Raw genomic sequence first — 19,319 nt, forward strand, 5'->3', positions numbered from 1 at the left:
CTTCAAAACAGACCGGTCGTGTCTCGATCATGATACTTCAATCTCATCGACATTCCCTCTCAGTACGATTCAAGCAAACACAATGAATTCAATATGGTTGCACACAGTCTTTCTAAGCTTGGCTCTAGCTACTAACGTCGTTGCGGAGCCTGTTGCCAGGCTCGACAGGAGCAAAGTTGCGTATCGAGGTGTTGCCCGAGATTTGGTGGAAGACTTTCACAATATCAAGTTTGCCCATGACACCGCCGGGCAACGACGCTTTGCTCCCCCAGAACCATACACCCCTCCAGATGGCAGCGAAATCGACGGGACTTCGCACGGACCAGCTTGTCCTCAGTTCCAAGCCGCTATTCCGCCGTTCTTCGACGAGACGCTTGACATAAGTGAAGATTGTCTTCAACTTCGAATCACGAGGCCAGCTGGAACGACTGCAAATGATCTCCTGCCGGTCGTGGTGCACCTTGTTGGTGGTGGAGTGGTAAAGGGTTCCACATACGACTCGCACATCGATCCCAAGAACCTCATCACGCATTCGATATCACTCGACAAGCCAATCATTGTAAGCATTCTTGGCGTCACCCTTCTTGAGTTGCTGGCTGACATCTATCTTACAGCACGTCGCCTTGAACTACCGACTCACCATCTTCGGATTCGCTCGCCTCCCGATACTCAAGGACCAAAAGTCCCTGAACGTCGGAATGCGGGACCAACGAGCTGGTTTCCAATGGGTCAAAGATAACATTGCAGCCTTTGGTGGCGACCCTGAGAGGATCACGTCGTTCGGATTGAGCTCCGGCGGAACATTCTCATCCCTGCACCTGATGACATTCGCAGGCGAGCAAGGAGTTCCTTTCACTCAAGCGTGGGCTATGTCTGGTCCTCCAGGCACTGCTCTCAATATGACATCCGATGCTACTGAAATACATACCCGTGCTGTGGCCAAGCTCGCAGGCTGCCCGGTCGAACTCGACCAGATCTCTGACGAGGAAATCCTCCAGTGCTTGAGGGATGCGCCAATGAACAAACTGCTGGAGGTAGCAGTAGAGTACTCGCAGAGAAATCATCCTCCGTTAGGACTTTTTACCTTCATTCCCTCAGTCGATTCGGACTTCCTGCCTGAACGCCAGTCCACGCTGTACAAAGCAGGGAAATTCGTCAAAGGGATTCCTATTGTACTTGGCTGGACTCAAGACGATGGCGCGACCAACGCTGGCCCTGCTCCGGCCTTTCAAACCGAGGAGGATATGAAATTTCCAATCAGAAAATTCGCTCATGCACTCACGGACGAAGATTACGAACGCCTATTCTCGCTATACCCGGTCTCGGATTTCGAGCAAGATGTTCGAAATTACGAGGCGCGCAAAAGCGAATCAGACCCAGTCGTGCCTGTCCATTACTTCCGAATTTCTCGCATAATGCGTGATCTTTTGTTCACGTGCTCATCGATTGATTTTGCTTTTGAAATATCACGACAGTCGAAGCAGCAAGACCCCAGCTTTCCAGGTGTTCGCCTCTACGATTTGAATCAGAGCATGTTGACGCCTATGTTCCATGACACTGGAATGCCGTGGCTGGGTGCCATTCATGGGAGTGACTTGGATTATCTCTTCAATAACCTTTTCTCGAAAGACCACATGTCGGAGGATGACCGGCAGCTATCTGAGTATCTCCAGGGGTCTTTCATCAACTTTGCCTACACAGGAGACCCAAATCTAGGCACCATCGTCGGCAGGTCCTCGACTTGGCCAGAGTCATTCTCAGAGGCTGACGAGAACATTTCAGGTCACCCTGGGACGTCTGGATGCTCGAATATGAAACTGCAGGTCATAGGCGGGCCCTTGGGCACCGGCAGCTGCGAGTTGACTACGGGGCTGCACGACACCTCGGATTTCAATGAGAAACAGGGTACACTACAAAGCCCGTTGATTGACAGCGTACAATATCGAGAAATGGGATCACCCATGGCCCAGGAAAGACAGAACGTTATTGAGCATGAGAAGTTGATCGAGAGATGTGCTTTTATCGACAGCCTGGCAGAAAAACTAGGTCACTGAAAGCACATGTATCTCACCTCTCTCGATAACTCATGATCCATCGGAGCGTGCTGGACAGATGAAGCTTTTTAATGAATTGACAGAACCTCTACCCGGGTATAGGTATTCGACTTCCTGTATGGGTTGTAGCTTCTGAAAATTCTAGGTCCAACTCGCGTTCACGTTTCTTGTTATAACTTTCACTGGCAATATGCCACTGTGTCACCAATAACGGCCTGAATCCATCTTTGCTATCATCACTTGACTTGTGTGATTCTTTGTTAAGCCACGGCTCTGTTTTGTTGCTCAGATGCCCAAGCCTGGCCAGAACGAGGGCGGGACGTCATTTCAATTGCGCACCGTGGGACGGTCGCTTCCAGGCTTCCTCTTGGGCGAGTCCAGACAGTCAAGCCATTTCTAGATAGTCAGATCCGCGGCGCTGGAGAAGAAGCACTCTCTCGTCAGCAGTATGTAAACACCCTGCCATCGTCTCTGGTGCGCATGATGTCCAATAGGTCGTTCACACATTGTTCCGAGTTTGAGTGGTCTACTAGCTGCAGGTCGTCAATAACGCATATGATGTGGCTCGGAGATGACCGAGAATTATTTTGAAGCCTTACAAGTCAGTCTGTATGCTCTTCGTAGTACCGGCTAGTTCTGTCAGAGATGCTGTGATGCTGTTGGGCTCTTCGAGAGTCTCAGGAACTAAAATAGTAATCTGCCGTATTAATAAGTAAAACAAGAGAACTAGGCGTACAGTACGCTTTGTGTTGACTTGTCGTGCACCAACGGACGGGTAAGGAGAGTGATTGCTCGATAGCGAAGCAGAAGTGGTGCTAGCTTCACGGGGGGAGGGGGTGGTCAATGAGGTTCATCAGAGTGCGAGTTGCTTCTTCTAACTTTTTCTCGTGCGTACGATGAATGCGCCTTCGGCTGGATTAGATATTCTATGTATTTCATGGGATGGAAGGGTTGGGTTGCCAACCTGCGGAATGAATCCCTGTCCTATCTCACTCGACTCTTGGTCTGTCTTTCTACCGTTTACACATTTAATCGGAACATTGATATACCTGAAGCCGATTCATGTGCAATATACGGCTGAGAAATGTACAGGTGCCGAGTGACAGTGTCCGTGGCTAGAGTTTGCGCCATTTTTCTTATGACAAGGCGAACCCAGTCTAGCTCTTGATTTAAATCATGCTTACAGAGATTGCTATTCTGATCGAAAGTTTGGTTTTTGCCTGCGGAGCTCCGCTACGACATGTTGCAGCCGCGTGACTGTCTCATGAGTTTCGACTAGGGTCCCCTGAGTCTCCAGACGCCTCCCCTTCAACGTCTCTGACCACGTCTTCGATGCTGTTCACTATCTCCCAAACTTCTCGACTGTAGTAGCGCTAATTCACAGCAGCTTTGAACCGCTCTATTGTCGAATACCTCGGCTGCGCAAAGTTGATCTGAGAAGTTGTTGCAGACTTGCGACGCTTGGTGGGCTATGGCTGTTTGGTAATAGCTCGTCACATCCTGGGTGCTTTTCCTGTTGCTTGAGCAATATAGAACAGAGTTTTTGCACTCCTTCTAGAGCAGAGAAATATCGTTATTTCGTCCAAATTAATAGATAACCAAAGGAGAGACGGCTGTCATAAATGAGTGTGATTGAGACAATTCACTGGTCGATTCCATCAAAATACAACAGCCGCCGCAACTCGCGTCCCACGTCTTGTGCCAAGGCAGCTCGCTCGTGAGTCTCAAACTGTACGAGAGCCTGGGCGACATCATTGTTGGGGATATCTTGAGCCATCTGCAAACTGTACTTTCTTACAGGGTGCAAGGCATCCTGTCCCAATCTATATCTTTCAAGCATCATAGTTGACGTTTTGGCGCAATAGTATCACAACTGTGCTCCTCATCCTGGATATACTCCCAGCTAGAGGCGGCGGTCACTATCGTTTTTTGTCAGAACGGAACCAGAATAGATTCCGTCAAAACTATGTTACTCATGCGGCTCGCCGAGAAAGAAGCGGGGTTGGGAGAAGCGATGGTACTCTGATTCATACATCGCAGCGGCTGTGTGACAGCCATGTCAGCTTCACGATGCAGGTCACCTGCATATTGCACGTCAGCTTTACGTTGATCGTCAGCTTCACGCTGCACAAGACGACGCGATTCACCAATCATGACTGCACTAGTTCACATTGAGTTCTCATCAAACCTTGGGAGTATTTTGATGGGTCGGACTATGCAGGCATCTTCATTTCCACGCCATACTTTGGACAGTAGCGAACAAGGAACTCTTCACTTCATTGAAAGACACTTGGTAATCATATCGGAATAAGTTTACATGGATGAAGCCGAGTCCGAAGCCAAAATTGGGGCTGAAGAAGGACCGGACCAGGCTTAGCAAGATGATCTTGACCAACACATTAGACGGCGACACAGCCAGAGCTCGAGGCTTCATACGGGACAAGCATTGAACACAGGACACCGTCCGCGATTGGCAAAGACCCTGCTGAGTCCCTTAAGGGTATGTATACCGGATCTACTGAGCCGACAGCATAGACTATCGGGCGTGAGGCTCACTCGGTCATGGCGACGAATTCGATACACTTGGATTCTCTTCGGTGCCCCGTGCGAGGGCGCAATCATGCCATTCTGATCGAGTTCGGCCTTCAGTCCTGCCCTCTTTGCAAAATGGACTTGAAGTCTCCCCCGGATACAGGAATTTTACACCACAAACCGGAAGCAATGGAGGAAAACGAGGTGGTGTCCAAAAATGGGACTGGTGATGACCGCCAAAGCGACAACGACATTGGGCCTGCTCAAGAGTCGGAGTGCAACTTTTTCATACACTTCTTGGATAATTCTGGAGACTACATCACGATGCTTCCATGGCACGAAATTCTGGACCTCGAGACTGAGCGGGCGAAGATGTCCCGTCAAATCGGGCCCCCTGTGCAGATGATCACAAAGGTTGCAACGAGCCTTTCAGCTGAGTGGCGAAAGAACTTAGGGCCGAGCCAGCTTGCAGAGCTTGCTAAAGGCTTTCTCACGAACCCTAACTACATAATGGAAGTTGACTATAGGGTAGTCGGTATAAGATCCAGCTACATCAAGCAGGCCTTGCGACAGATCGTGACATACTGGCCTCATCTCAATATGGTGGGCGATGTTTTGGAGATCGAAGAGCCCTACTGTCTGTTTTATCATCACTTAGACGCCATAAAAGCCTACCAGAAGACGTTCAAGGGAGCAAAAGACTACGACGAAAGCAGGAGAGGTGTGGACTTGAAGACGCAAAGACCAGGATTCAAGCCGTGCGATGAAGTATCGTATCATCATCTGACAGTGTTGAGGAAAACGATCGAGTCTCAAAACTTGACTGCCGTCCTCGAGGAGAAGAACCGCCACAAGCAGTCCCCAGCCTTGGTAACCTTTGGCATGCTCTGGCTGCTTTTGAAGCCCGGTACGACTGTATACACTAAGATTCACGGAAAATTGGCCGCGTGCGTCATCAAGGTTTTCCAGTTCTACCCAGACTTTAGCCTCCGCAAAGAACCAAGAGCTTACAAGGTTCAATTGTGGCACTTACAATACGACGGGAAGGTCTTGGGTCGACACGAACTCACTCGTTTCATCAGCGCCTTCGAGGGAGAGAAGAAGTTGATTGATCTGGAAATCATCCCCGCCGAGTATTACGATGGTCATGACGGTGGTATTCTGCGCAAAAGCCTCGAGGCTCGTGGGCAGAAGTACTTTAAGTTTATCTCGGGCCCTCGACAGGTTGATTATCGGGGCGAGTCCCTCGGAGATGTGGCTCATTGGGTAAGCATCACTCGTGAGTCTTGCTCTATAGTCGAGTCCCAACTAATCAAAGATCCACTAGTACGAAGGCCGGGCTGTTCTGGATACTCAGGCGTATTATAATTACATGACGCGAGGCCCATTACTACACCCCTGGCCTGCAGACGTCATTCGCCGCCCCCTCGTTGGCGCAGTACTTGACGATACCGATGGTCCTGTTTATGCTGAACAGAAATTCAGAGATGCAGGGCCACCGGCTCCTCCACCTAATCCTTTCCAAGCTGTAGCAGACGCTAGAAGCAGCGTCCAAGCCTTCCCGTTGAATTCCACTTCTGAAGGTCCATGGGCAGCATATGACAATATCGATCCAAGGAACACTGAATCTTTGGACTTGATTGACGCAGTTACGGGTGAGGTTAGCCGGCATCGCTACCTGCTTTGTCCTGCCGATGTCATCGGATTTGTTCTAAAGCCAAGACGATGGGGTCAGTATTTTCGTTGACGATCTCACCCTGCAGATTTCTATCAAGCACCTTTATGGCAATAAAATTGTAAAAAGCTAACACGAGAATCTCAGATATCCTGGATGTGGAGTGCTGTTTAAACATCGAGTTCAATACCAAGGCCATCGACAGTCTCGTCATGCCTGATGAGAGAAAGATGATTATCAAATCTCTTGTGCACCGCTTCTCAGACGTTGATGCAATTAATGGAAAGATCCCTGCCCCATGGACTGCTGATGTGGTTCAAAAAAAAGGGGAAGGACAAATATTCTTACTCCATGGGAGTCCTGGAGTTGGTAAAACTCTCGTAAGCTCATGCCACATACTTCGCCACGTTATCAGTATCGTTCGAATTCAAAGAGTTGCGACTGACATTCTCTGACAGACTGCTGGCAAGTTGAACTGTTTGGAAGCGTCTTCTTCTGTGTCAAGTACTGACGAGCTGGTCTCAGAATGTATCGCAGAGTCAGCTGGACGCCCATTACTGTCTCTGACCTGTGGGGACATTGGCACTGTCGAGCGTATTGCTGAAGAAAAATTATCAAAGTGGTTTCGACTTGCTGAACTATGGGATGCAGTCATGCTCATCGATGAGGCAGACGTCTACCTTGAGAAGAGAGCAACATCCGACCTCTCAAGAAACAGTCTTGTCTCCAGTAAGACAGACTTATCTTTCAAAACGGAAGATCAAAGCTAACATGACGACAGTCTTTGTTAGAACCATGGAGTGCTACCGAGGCATTTTGTTCCTGACAACAAATAGAGTCGGTCACTTCGATGACGCTTTCGTTTCGCGCGTGCACGTGGTTATGCGATATGACAATCTTTCTGAGAAGGACCGTGCAAAGATTTGGTTACAGTTCTTCAACAAACTCCAGACAGAGCGCGGAAGGTACATAACAATCTCCAGAAGAGCCAAAAGATACGTGTTGGAGGACGGCGAAGTCACCAAGATTCCATGGAATGGAAGGGAAATCAGGAATGGTACGCCAATTGCCACCCCTACACCCATGTGACTTGGTCTTGTTCCCATTAATCTAACCTGAGTTGAACTCCCTGCCAGCCTTCCAAACAGCGGTAGCTTTTGCTGAATATCGGTTCGCGCATACAACGGCTGACCAGAGAGACGAAAAGGCTTGTTTGGAAGAAGAAGACTTTGCCAAAGTTTGTGAGATGACGGGGGCATTCAAGAACTATCTGCATTCAATTTCTGGAAGAGACGAGTCAACGTGCGAGAGGTCTGACTAAGCAAGGAATGACATTTTTTAATCCCGGAAGTGATCGATATGAACACTACACAATGTTGTGGGTGGGTAATGCCCGAGCTACCCTCCGTTTTCCAAAGTTGAACTCCATACTGGTTATTTTATCAGGCGGAGGTCTCCACAAGCTCGCTTAGTCATTGAGATTTCAGTCATGTTGTCTTCATTTTTCTGTTAATGTTCAAGACAGGTGAGTTGAGTTTGTCGCTGATGAGAGTTGAGTCTCCTCTCATAAAATTCCGGAGATAGTCCTAGTCCTGCAAACGTGAAGAGTTCTATGTGAGAATTCAATCGTTTCTATCAAGGACTATGAGGGACTCTCATCGAGTCATTAATATGGATCTACATTTCAACAAGTGAGCAGATATCAAGCCCGGTTGGGTCCTTTATTCTTGCCACTATTTCGCTTTGACTAGGTCGCTAGTAACCCACTGTTGACGTTCTAAATCATTCATGCTCTATCTAGAGGTGCGACCTAGCCATAACCTTATAGAATAGTGATGGTTTGCATGGTGAACTTGTCATGCTCGGCAAGTGGCCGCCAGCCACGCTGGTAATAAGACTTGTCATAAGTCCCGATTCTCTCATACTTTTCTGGGTCTCTGGGTGACCTTCCAAGCACAAGCATAAAATTGCGACTCTTCAAACTCTTCGGTTCAGGCTCGACCCATTTTCCCAAGTGTAGCAGCCACACGGCCGCCTGATTGAGGTTGGAATGCGCATCTCCTTGTGTAGGGACGACTGGGACGAGATTTGAGAGCTCATCATCCTTTCTATACCCTCCTACTTGAACTTCTCCACATGGTTGCGAGGACTTGCTTCGCCGGACTGATATCTTCTGGTCTCCGTCCTGCCCAACGTAGATGAATTGCACCACAGCAGAATCTAGGTCTGCTTCTATATCAATAATTCCATCGTCGGAGCGAAAACGGGAGGTTTTCCCATCGGAATATAAAATCCCTTGCAAAATCGGTCCTCTTACTTTGATCCAGGCGTCGCTCACTTTGCCAAAAGGATTGCGCCCGGATACGACGCTCTCTGATTCAGAAACAGAGGAGCATGAGACCCAGGTCCATTTTTTCTTATATTCCCACGAATTATAAAAGGCTCCATCGTTTATCGACGCCCATGAAAACGACGGCGCTCTATAGCTTTTCGGGAGAGGGGTGGCTTTCAATGGAATACTTACCCGCGTCCACGCGAGATCTAGGATAATATCCTCCTCCCACAGGCCGGCCAGGTACCGCGACTTCATCCTGGCTCCAAATATGCTCGCCAGGCCCGAAAATGCAGGAAGCTTATCGTCGGGGCTGGTCAGCTTGCGTGGGCTATACCGCATGACCGCCTTCCGCCATAGGTTCTGGAGGGTGTGGCCTCCCATGGCGACAGCCTGTCGCGTGTCATCGCAGTAGTCCGGGAGAACGGGATAGGATACGCTGGAGCAGCCCGCGCCGCACTCGCAGGCGGTATTGGTTCTGCACATCCACTGCAGCTCGTCTATCGAGAAGATCAGGCACCGCGTTGACATGTGTTGCTCCTGGAAGGCCCATGCTCGCTGAGCCAGCGGGTCCATGGGATCATATGCATCGTGGAAGCCGGAACAAGGCCGTCTACGAGCCCCGATGACTATCGGCATGCCGTAATGTTCCGGAAGCGTGAGATGGTAAGGGCGTGATTGTCTTTGATGGCCTAAAAAGCCTTGTTTCGCTGATGATGACGAGGACGCTGCGATGACCAGGTATGCCTTCTCGTAGATAATTGCCATCTGTTCCGCCTCCTTTTCCCAGTCTTCGATGCTGTCTTGGATTATACAGAGCGCATCAACCCAAAGGTACTGAATCCCTAGTGAACGCGTGACATGGACCGCGTCGACGAGTGTCTGGGGTAAATGGGAGAGCAGCAGCTGCCCGGCCTTCAGATCATTGATGTTGGCACAGGTCGTTTTGAGCGGTTGGTTGCCCCCCCAGCAGTAACTAAGGGCGGTGTACTGACCGATCGTGCTCGCTTGCGTCTCCAAGAGCCGTAATTTCTCATCACCAATATTGCCAACTTCAATTACCCGCGTTGGGAGCATGGTGTCTCTTAGTCGACACAATTTATGGTCTTGAGTGCAAGTCCGGATGCAATCCCGTGCAAACTTCTGCGCCAAATCTGACCATGCGCTTTCAGAGATTTCAGTTCTCACTGGGATTGATCTAATTATCTTGTTTTCTTTCTTTGGAAGACCAGAGGACGAGTCAATACGTTCTGTTGCATGGCAAGAGCTTTCTGACGTGCGTCTGGTCCACCACCAAGTAGCTCCCCCAGGGCGGTATATATCGAGATTATGTTGGTGCTGCACACGACGCACCACCGGTTCACTCCCAGAAGAGAGGTCGACCTCAATATCTGTGTCGGGACGTATTGACTCATCCCCTGAGCGGGCGATGTTGGCCCAAACCCAGCAGGTGGTACATCCTCGGTCGGCGGACTGGTCGACCTCGAAGAGAGTCCGTGAAAGAATAATGAAGGACAATTCCAACTCTCCCCCGGGCAGAGGGCAATGAAAGTCGAGATTCCGGCACACGGAACAGAATGCGACCGGGTCCTCAGACGCCAAGTCCTTTGCAGAAGCCATGGATAATACTTAAGACAGCAATTAACTCGGTTGTTGACAGGAATTATGGTGCTTGAGCCAGTCACCACGGCACTGTCTGATTGACGTTTACGGTTATCGACACGCGAACACTGCCACGTTCGGCGCTGGGTCATGTGAGCTCCATTGATGAGCAAATGCTAGCCTAGGACAGGAAGACGGTAGCTTTAGGCTTTGTGTTGCCTAAATACAGTGGGTCTCAGAAACTCTTGGGGCAGTCGTATAGTCCAACTGTTGTATTTAAAATAGTCCTTATATTTTTACCCTACATGTATTAAATAATATATATAGCTCTGTGTAACGGAAACCACCATTATCAATAATCATCCGCCAACTCATCTACGCATTCAAACCACAATGTTGGTGACAGGCCATCACTAGCCTCGAATGTTGACAGTTTGTGGATAATCTCATCTGTGCATCCATGCGTGGGTCAATACACAACCTCGGGAAGTCTTTTCAAAGAAAGGTTAGACTGGTAGGGCTTCCAAACTGGGCTTGTGTATTGCGCAATAGCATGACAGAACAAAAGTTTTCCAGCAGCCACTTCAGCTAGTTCGAACGTCGTGCATCTGCACTTAGCTCATTGTAATTAATACTGCTTCTTTTCTGTGTTGCTGTCTCGAGCAGACACCGAAACAGCTACGTACGTCGTAACGTCCAAACACCTTCATTTCTGTATGCTTCTTCGGCCCCCACTCGCTGCAACAATTTCCCAGACGAACAATATTCATGACTGCTTCTGAGGAAGCCTACCTTCGCGCAAGAGGATCGGTCGACAATGACACATAAGTTATGTTTGAACATACCATAAAGCCCCAGATTAGTGGTTCTCGGCTGCTGCGACATATCGGCCCAAAGCTTCTAGTACGTCGGACGTCCACGGCCAATGGCGGCAGACGCGCATTAGCACAGGCGAGGAGGCCCACAGATCCTTGAGATAGTCTTTCGTGTCATCGAAATCGATTCGGTGCGCGTCCCAAAAGACATATCCCCACCGTCTGATCTCGTCCGGTATATACTCGCCAAAGAGATTCGAGTACTTCCCGCCCCATAGGAGAGTCCAAACAAGCGGTGGCGCGCCAGCGTCGTCGCCTGCGAATGCCATGGCCTGCCTCCTCTCCTCAGCCCGGTCTCTGTCATCGAACTGGATGTCCCGCCGGTGCCTCTGGGCTGCGAATCCCACGGCCTCTTCAAAGAAATCGCCCTCGTTTTGAAGGGACTTGGTCATCAGATCCACTCGTTCGTAATGGCTCGCAGCCTTGATCATTTCCAGAGCCAGCTTTAGACCGCCGTGCCCGATGGTGCCGTTTAAAAACCCTGGACGCTCTGATCAGAAGATAGGCCCATGCTGTACCTGCATACGATCGGTCGCACAGCTTTGTACATCTTTCTTGCACAATATAGGCGGCAGGGTGAGTCGGCTAAAGGGACAAGGTTCAAGGAAAAGAGGACAAAAGGAAAAAAAGACATTTGGAAAAGAGAGGGAGAAAATACACTTACCATCGTAATCCTGGTCAATTGGGAAGGCTAAGCCCTGAAGCTCAGGCTCGAATTGACCATCAAATTTAGGATTTTCTTCATTCAAATCCCCCTTGACGTCGTCCAGCACTGCTTCATAATTCTGCTTGACAAACGCGTAGATGCAGTTCATCTCCTCTGCCTCCCAGGGTGCAAGATCCAGATTGGAGAAGAAGACCTCATTGATATCCATGGCGACGAACCTCTCATATTGGGATCCACAGAAGAGGTGGCAAAACACCTCAAAACGGTAGAGTGCTCGCGTCAGGCGTGTCTTCTCTGTTCTTGTCAGGTCTTCCGCGGCCTCGGGAGATTGGGCGTTGGGCTGGACGGGGCTGGAGCGGAAGTTGGCGAGCGCCCAGGAAATGAAGTAGGTGACCAGAGGATTGACAGTGGACTGGTGAAACCGAGCCATCCAACATATTCCGTCTAGCGAACACGTTTCGAGAGTTGGCCTGTCACTGGCAGAAGGAGAACGCCAGACTCGATATAAAGCGAGGAAGCTAGTGACATTCGTGTTGGGTCCCGTGGGTAGCCCGATATTGTATGGACGGGACCTGAAAGCAGCGTAAACGTCGACAAAAACATCCTCGGTGGTCTCTGTCAGGAGGACGCGAGTGAGAATGGATTTGCGGTCGAGCAGGTACTGGGCATGGAAGACGGGCGACGCGTGCACGAGTCGGCTCAGCGTCGCCAGATTTGGTATGCTCATGAGCAGTATGGTCCTCAGCTCGGCGGGCAAACTCTCCAGCGTTGGGGAGATGGCACCTTCAGGTGCACGTCGGACTACTTGATGGGCTGGAGGTTCTAGCCCTGGCAGGTTGTCATCGGCCATTCCTCGAGATGGGAGTCGACCTGGAGCAAGGCTGGTTTGTGTAGGGACTGGGCAACGTGGCGTCGGTCCCACTTGACGCCTCATCCCTCACACAGCTTTGAGTCATAGGGTGGCAGGAGAGATATTTGATGGTTAACTACGCCTTCCGGTATCGGATAAAGAGATGGACACGGATGGAAGTACCGGGAGTTAAGTATGGCGAGAAGATATCGTTGAGAAAAAGTTCCAATACGACCGATAGTTATTGGTGAATAAGCCAAGCAAACCGGACCATTGATTCTGTTTTGCAATGCCTGTAATGATTAATATACACAATACAATAAGACTGTAACACAATCGATTGATACTTTGAGCCATTAATAAACGATCTTTACTGCACGGATCAACTTCTTGCTCCTGTCTTTTGATTATTAAGTCTTTTATAAAGCTGAACGCAGCTAAGAGATATATACAAGCTATGTCTTCCGTTCAGCTTAAAACTGCGAGTTGCTCACTGGTCTTAATTCTTTTAAAGCTTCCAAACCTCGAGATTACGATATCGGGCAACCAACGGCGTCATCCCACGAAATGCAATGCGGCCTCCACGCACGACTGGACCAGTAGACTTGTCATCTTGGAAAGAGAAGATAGGCAAATCATTGATAAAGAACTGCACGTCGCGTTTGTCCTTGATAACAGTGATTCTATAGAAAGCACCGGCAGCGTCCGCAACAGGCGGCAACGGGTCCGCCCCCTGAGCGACGAGGTTGAAACCCGGGGACTTGCGCAGGTTGGCGAGGAGAAATGCGCGCTCTTCGGGCCAGCGCCGGCGGAAGTACGACGCGTGCAGCGTGCGGATGTCGCCAGAATGGTACTGTGGATAGGAGCCGTTGCGCGGTGCCAGGCCCGGGTCGAAGATGCTGCCGCCGGCCACGGACTCGGCGCCGAAGAAGAACATGGCCAGGCCCGGCTCGTTGCGCGGGGAAAACTCCCAGGTGATGCGGATGCTGTCTGGGAACACCTCTGGGGCCCAGAAGACAAAGTGGTCGTCGATACCGCCTCCTCCGGATAATTCCAGCGCGCCCTCGACGGCCGTGACGTTCACAGGGCCCTCGGCTACCCAATTCGCAACATCTGACGTCGAGTTCAGAGGGTTTCGGTAGAGAAGGGTTTCGTTCGAAGCCGCCATGGACGACGATATGGTTGTCGCGAGGGCTACTGCCAAGATTTGTGCCCGCATCGTCGCAGAGGATAGTGCTTGACTCAGAACAAAAGTGCCGAGTGATCCGATTGAGAGCACAATCAAATAATAGTCGGCGGCCAGAGAATGCGATGAGGAATGGGAATATATTACAAGATGTTATGCGCGATAGCCTAGCTTTAACTACTTCGTAAAACCCGCTGTACTTGGCCAGCTGAAATATCTCATGGGGCAATGTTGCACCGAAATAGCGAGATTACGGCGTCTTGACAATACGCGCTAGAGTTTAAATTCCGATATTTAATGAAAAAGCCTAGAATTCCGACCACTTGGGTAAAGAGGGTTCTCCACAAAAGAGAATTCGATCATAAGGTGCAGCGAAGACGTGATCCCATTTAACATCAAAACAGATAATGCTAAGAGCCCCTGTAAAGCTTTGAATCTTATATCCACGTCTTCCTGTTCTGTCGTTCGTGCCTCTTCTAACTTTTCTGCCTCTCTTCAAAATTCAAATGTGAAGACCTTCGATACATGGGCGTATGAAGGGTCGTCATTTGTAACATAGCAATCAATATTAACATCACCCAGAGGAGGATATGAGGATATCTGTAGGAATGATTCATTCTCAGATTGAGATACCTTGGCACCACTCGAATTTATGGACAATGGAATCAGTATGACTCCAGGCTGGAGAGCATGAAATGTCTGCTGCTTCGAAATGGTCTCAGCGATATCGAAAAGACGAGGAGAAAAATCGAACAAGCGACACAACTGTAGAACGCATACCATCTCTGTGAAGTAGACGAACACATTGAACACCTCGACATTCCTATTAGACTAATGACTGACCAAGCATGCACTGCAAACAAATCAGACAACCCACCCAGACTGACCAATGGCACCACATGACTAATCCTAAACAACGTCGACTTAGGCGTTAAGCCAGGTAGGTTCCCGTTCCCTGACTCGGCGATAAGAGGAAAACAGTACCCCTCATACATACATAAGCAACCGTCCTCAGGAGGTCTTGGCGTTCACATGGGTCATGCATGCGAGTCAAAAGAATGCAAACTGCCAGCCTGGCGGACTGCCGCGGGAAGACGGTTATGGTGTGTCATGATATGTGTGTGGATGGGCTTGGTGTGGGCAGATCTCTCGTCGGAGAAAAGGAATGGTCGGTCGGCTATGGTCCCATACCCTTGTCGTCATCGGACGTCAAGAGTCTGGGTGCATGCTACACCTGGGCATAACACTTTCTCCATAGGCGGGTGGGGAATAGCTTCAGGATTAATAAGAGGAACCCCTGGTTTTCTTGGACCCGGCCGTCTTGATAACGCCACATCGATCGTGCAACGCTGAGAGGGTTATCTTCAAAATCAGAATCTTTTAAAGCCGTGGCAGGACGACCGCATGAGCAACCAAAGGCCACCACAGCGACAACCCACTATAGTCCCTAACATAACCCGCTACACACACATCTATAGTCCACGTACCTACATCGCAGACGCTATCATGGGCATGAAGGAGATCGGCATCTTCCCGGCCTCGGGCGCCCTAGGCGGCAGCACCTATCGGCACCTTCTCAAGCTGGTGCCCAACGACCACGTCACGCTCATCAACCGTTACCCCGAGAAGGTGGAGGCGCAGCACCGCGATGCGGGCGTGAGGGTTCGCAAGGCGTCATACGAGTCGTCGCTTCAGGAGCTGGAGCTCGCCTTCAGCGGGCTGGACGTGCTGTTCCTGGTGTCGTATCCCAGCCACGTGCACGAGTATCGAGTGAAGGTGAGTTGGTTGGGTTCTCATTCCCCCAAAGGATGTGTATCTATATCGAATGGAATTCTGCTGACTTTCCTGCGAAGGTGCAACTCCCAGCACTAGATGCCGCCAAGCGCGCTGGGGTGAAGCACATCTTCTACAGCAGTCTGGGCTTCGGCAGTGACGCGGCGAGCAAGTCGCTCAAGGCCGACTCCAAGACGGTCGTGATGCAGGCGCACCTCGACAGCGAGGCACACCTGGCGTTCCTTGCCAAGACGGACCCCGGGTTTACGTACACATCCATCCGCGAGGGCCTTTACTCGGAGTCGTTCCCCATCTACACGGCGTCCTTCGATCCCAAGACTGCGGCGGACGGGTCAGAAGTGCAAATCCCGCACGACGGCAGCGGCCGCGGCGTCAGCTGGGTCAAGCGGGACGAGCTGGGCGAGGCGAGTGCGAAGCTGATCGCGCGATACTGTGGGGTTGGCGGGCAGTTCCCTCAGCAGCTTGTCAATGGCAAGGTGCTGCTCTCCGGGGACAGAGAGATCAGCCTGAAGGAGACGGTGGAGATCCTGGGTAAGACAGTCGGGAAGACTTTCAAGATCCGACAGGTCAGTGTGGACGAGTACGTAAAGCTGCCGCAGGTATTGGGCGTATTTGGGTCCGAGGAGAAGTGTAGGACGTGGGCGGCTTCCTGGGAGGGCATAAAGGATGGCGAGGCGGCGCTGGTTACTAAGGATCTGGAAGAGATACTAGGGAGGAAACCGGAGGCATATGAGAAGACCATCAAGGAGTTGTTGGCATGATTGGCATGGACTTTTATGCTCTGGAAGCTGCCGAGTGTCAATGGCACGCACGTCTTCATGCCTAGAATCGGTGCCTATGTTTGCGACTTGGTACAGCTTGTACATGAGATGCGAGTGCTTCTTTGAGTTTCCATGAATGTACTGGCCCAATTAGTTGTCTCGGTATGTTGTCCTGGAGTCTGGGCTGGTGTCGCGATGAAAGGGCTTATTGGTTGCATAACTTCCAGAGTATACGTGGAAGACTTGCATGCCCTCATCTGTCCTTTTGAATCTTTTGATTTTCAGGCTGGACCTCGTAGCTCAGGATGGGTGTTTTCCCACCTGAACCATTATCTAGGTGTGTCATGCCGGGGAGAAAGCACATTTCTGTCAGCCCTCAAGCTTCCAGTTTAGGAGGCTTCTAAGAAATTGAGGATCCAGAACGGGTCGTTAATTGTAGCCTCTCTTGAATTCATACTGTTTCACCGGATTGTATACCCTCCCAGCCAGAAAAACAAACCGGATCCGGCCAGGCTGGCTACTGCCAGGACGAGGTTCAACTCGATGATGGACCACACCCAGAGACACCCAACGGGTGGAGCCTGCTTGAGGACAGCAATATAACTGTACTTGTTTGTGATGTAGATCAAGTAGCACCCGGCGATTGTTCCCATTACCAGAAATATCGTCTGTCGAGCAGGATTCTGGTAACGTTGGGGTAGGCCGGGAACGACAGTCGGGGCTGCGGCATGAGGATGGAGGGCGTAGACGAGGGCCGCGAAGACTGATCGCAGAAGGACAAGTCAGCACGATTACTACGAGACTGATGACAGCAAGTTAGAAGGAAAACATACCCATCAGAGCTTGTACCGCCCTCTGCACAATCTTGAACCAGTCCATCTCAATGGCATACTGCTGCTGCACCAGGACGTCGAAGGTCAAGTGCAGCATAGCCAGCGACACGGTGTAGAGCAGCGTCTCCAGGATGCGCTCGGCAGCCGCAGGTATGCCGTCGTCTTCGTCATTATCGTCGTCGTCCTCTCCGTCCTGTGCCCCTTGCTGGCCCTTGTTCTTGCGCTCCTTGGCGGCGGCTTGCTTGAAGAGATTCCTCTCGGCTGCGATGTCCAACAGCGTCTTCTCTGTCGGGCCAGACCGATCAGGCTGCTTGAGCTTGATGTTCTTGGCCCTCTTCTCTTTGCGTTCGCGGACCATGGTGGTCTTTCAGTCTCCTGTAGAGTTTTGTAAAGAGGCTTCGTCGGCCGAGGAGACAATCGAGAGAATACGAGAGTGTCGCGTGGTCTGTCGTGCGACCTGGGAATCGGGCGAGGAAGCCGAGGCCGGTTTTCCAGAAGCTCGACCCCTGTCAGGTCAGAGCTCGAGCTGCCGACAGGGTCTGCAGGGCTGACGGCCCTTGGGGTTGGCGTCACCTTAGCACGGGCAGGGGGCATCCTGACCCTCCACATGCGCGTTCAACGGCTCTTGCGGTCGAGGCTAAGCTGTGTCCTCAACCAACACGCCCGAGCCGTGTCTACGGCGCAATTCATGAACTTGCAAAAAACTTGATCTAGTAGTACAACTTTCAGACATCTTTCAGGACTGTTTCCTGGCCACTTGCACCCCCTAGCCGAGCCACCTGTCGCCAATTGCTCTATCACAACCGCCGCTACTCTTAACAACAACACCAACCAAGTACATCACAGCACTACATCTCAAGAACCCCCCAGCAGATGCGCCGCCCACCATGAACCCATTCCTCACGATCCTCGGCCTCGTGGCCCTGCTCATCCCAACACTATACCTCTACACGGTGAGCATCGCGTCGGCGCGGTTCCCGACGCTGCGCAACCGGCGCATCTGCCTGCTGATCGCGCACCCGGACGACGAGGCCATGTTCTTCGCGCCGACCGTGCTGGCCCTGACGCAGCCCCGGCTGGGCAACCACGTCAAGATCCTGTGCCTGAGCAGCGGCGACGCGGCCGGGCTGGGCGAGACGCGCAAGAGGGAGCTGGTCAAGAGCGGGATGGTGCTGGGGCTGCGGAAGGGGGAGGACGTCTATGTTGTTGATGACGATGTGTATGTCTTTGCCCTCCTGTCCTTTACTCTCTAACATGGCTGGCTGGCTGGCTGGCTGGCTGTTTGAATGGATAATCAACTAACGAATCTACCTGCCTAGGAACTTCCCCGACTCAATGACCACAACCTGGTCAACAGAAAAGATCTCCGCCCTCCTCCGCGACGCCTTCGCCCCAACCAACAACACCAACACAACAGCAACGGCCACAGCCACAGGCGAGCCCCCAAAAGCCACAATCGACGTCCTCATAACCTTCGACAAGGGCGGCATATCCTCCCACCCGAACCACATCTCCCTCTACCACGGCGCGCGCCACTTCGTCGCCTCCCTGGCGGCCAACAGGCCCGGCTGGGCCAGCCCCGTCGACATGTACACGCTGACGACAGTGAACGTGGCGCGCAAGTACGCCGGCATAATGGACGTGTTCGCCACGCTGGGCGCCACGGCCCTCGACGTCTGGCGGGGCGGGGCCGTGGGCAACAAGGGCAACAAGGGCAAGGACGGGCGCAGGCGGCCCGCCGCGCTGGTGTACATGCACGACTTCGGGGCCGGCGGCTGGGCCACGGCGCGCGAGGCCATGACGCGCGCCCATGTGAGCCAGATGGTGTGGTTCCGCTGGGGGTGGATCACCATCAGCCGATATATGTTTATGAACGACTTGAGGCTGGAAAAGGTATGATGTACCACGTACGCGTAGACACTCATGTGTAGGAATTGTTGAATAGATAAAAAAGTAGAAGCGCAAATACAGATACATTTTTCCTAACCTTCTAGGGGCTGGGAGATGCCCATGCAAGCCCCGTCTAGGTCTATCCAGTCTGGCGGCTCTAACTGCACATAGCCAGGACAGATGCACATGCACCGCAAAACATAATGCCCGAAGAGAAAAAGTCAAATAAGCAAAACAGCTCTCTTAGGTCGTACAACATCGCAGCATA

General features: G+C 51.4%; 7 protein-coding genes across 7 annotated transcripts; 3 read left to right on the forward strand and 4 right to left on the reverse strand.

The window, feature by feature from the left end:
* Positions 1–4,775: 4,775 nt before the first annotated feature.
* Positions 4,776–7,582, forward strand: J7T55_014919 (ATPase family AAA domain-containing protein 3B; the record flags this gene model as incomplete). The annotated part of the gene is made up of 6 exons (XM_053135235.1): positions 4,776–5,865; positions 5,996–6,316; positions 6,409–6,641; positions 6,720–6,990; positions 7,043–7,318; positions 7,398–7,582. The coding sequence occupies 6 exons, from the start codon at positions 4,776–4,778 to the stop codon at positions 7,580–7,582; spliced, it is 2,376 nt and encodes a 791-aa protein (XP_052987006.1).
* Positions 7,583–8,083: 501 nt separating this feature from the next.
* J7T55_014920 (uncharacterized protein) lies at positions 8,084–9,670 on the reverse strand (the record flags this gene model as incomplete). The annotated part of the gene is made up of 2 exons (XM_053135236.1): positions 8,084–8,446; positions 8,786–9,670. 2 exons carry the CDS (start codon positions 9,668–9,670, stop codon positions 8,084–8,086), a joined length of 1,248 nt encoding a protein of 415 aa, XP_052987007.1.
* Positions 9,671–11,054: 1,384 nt separating this feature from the next.
* J7T55_014921 (uncharacterized protein) lies at positions 11,055–12,587 on the reverse strand (the record flags this gene model as incomplete). The annotated part of the gene is made up of 2 exons (XM_053135237.1): positions 11,055–11,551; positions 11,735–12,587. 2 exons carry the CDS (start codon positions 12,585–12,587, stop codon positions 11,055–11,057), a joined length of 1,350 nt encoding a protein of 449 aa, XP_052987008.1.
* A 508-nt stretch (positions 12,588–13,095) lies between these two features.
* Positions 13,096–13,806, reverse strand: J7T55_014922 (uncharacterized protein; the record flags this gene model as incomplete). The annotated part of the gene is made up of 1 exon (XM_053135238.1): positions 13,096–13,806. One exon carries the CDS (start codon positions 13,804–13,806, stop codon positions 13,096–13,098), a length of 711 nt encoding a protein of 236 aa, XP_052987009.1.
* A 1,473-nt stretch (positions 13,807–15,279) lies between these two features.
* On the forward strand, positions 15,280–16,328 carry J7T55_014923 (uncharacterized protein; the record flags this gene model as incomplete). The annotated part of the gene is made up of 2 exons (XM_053135239.1): positions 15,280–15,549; positions 15,627–16,328. The coding sequence occupies 2 exons, from the start codon at positions 15,280–15,282 to the stop codon at positions 16,326–16,328; spliced, it is 972 nt and encodes a 323-aa protein (XP_052987010.1).
* Positions 16,329–16,581: 253 nt separating this feature from the next.
* J7T55_014924 (uncharacterized protein) lies at positions 16,582–17,519 on the reverse strand (the record flags this gene model as incomplete). Its single annotated transcript, XM_053135240.1, has 3 exons — positions 16,582–16,661; positions 16,828–17,091; positions 17,162–17,519. 3 exons carry the CDS (start codon positions 17,517–17,519, stop codon positions 16,582–16,584), a joined length of 702 nt encoding a protein of 233 aa, XP_052987011.1.
* A 529-nt stretch (positions 17,520–18,048) lies between these two features.
* J7T55_014925 (n-acetylglucosaminyl-phosphatidylinositol de-n-acetylase) lies at positions 18,049–19,188 on the forward strand (the record flags this gene model as incomplete). Its single annotated transcript, XM_053135241.1, has 3 exons — positions 18,049–18,380; positions 18,481–19,054; positions 19,156–19,188. The coding sequence occupies 3 exons, from the start codon at positions 18,049–18,051 to the stop codon at positions 19,186–19,188; spliced, it is 939 nt and encodes a 312-aa protein (XP_052987012.1).
* Between the last annotated feature and the right edge of the window lie 131 nt (positions 19,189–19,319).

The sequence above is a fragment of the Diaporthe amygdali genome (assembly GCF_026229845.1).
Source record: "Diaporthe amygdali strain CAA958 chromosome Unknown NODE_53_length_281289_cov_64_976018, whole genome shotgun sequence".
Lineage (NCBI taxonomy): Eukaryota > Fungi > Ascomycota > Sordariomycetes > Diaporthales > Diaporthaceae > Diaporthe > Diaporthe amygdali.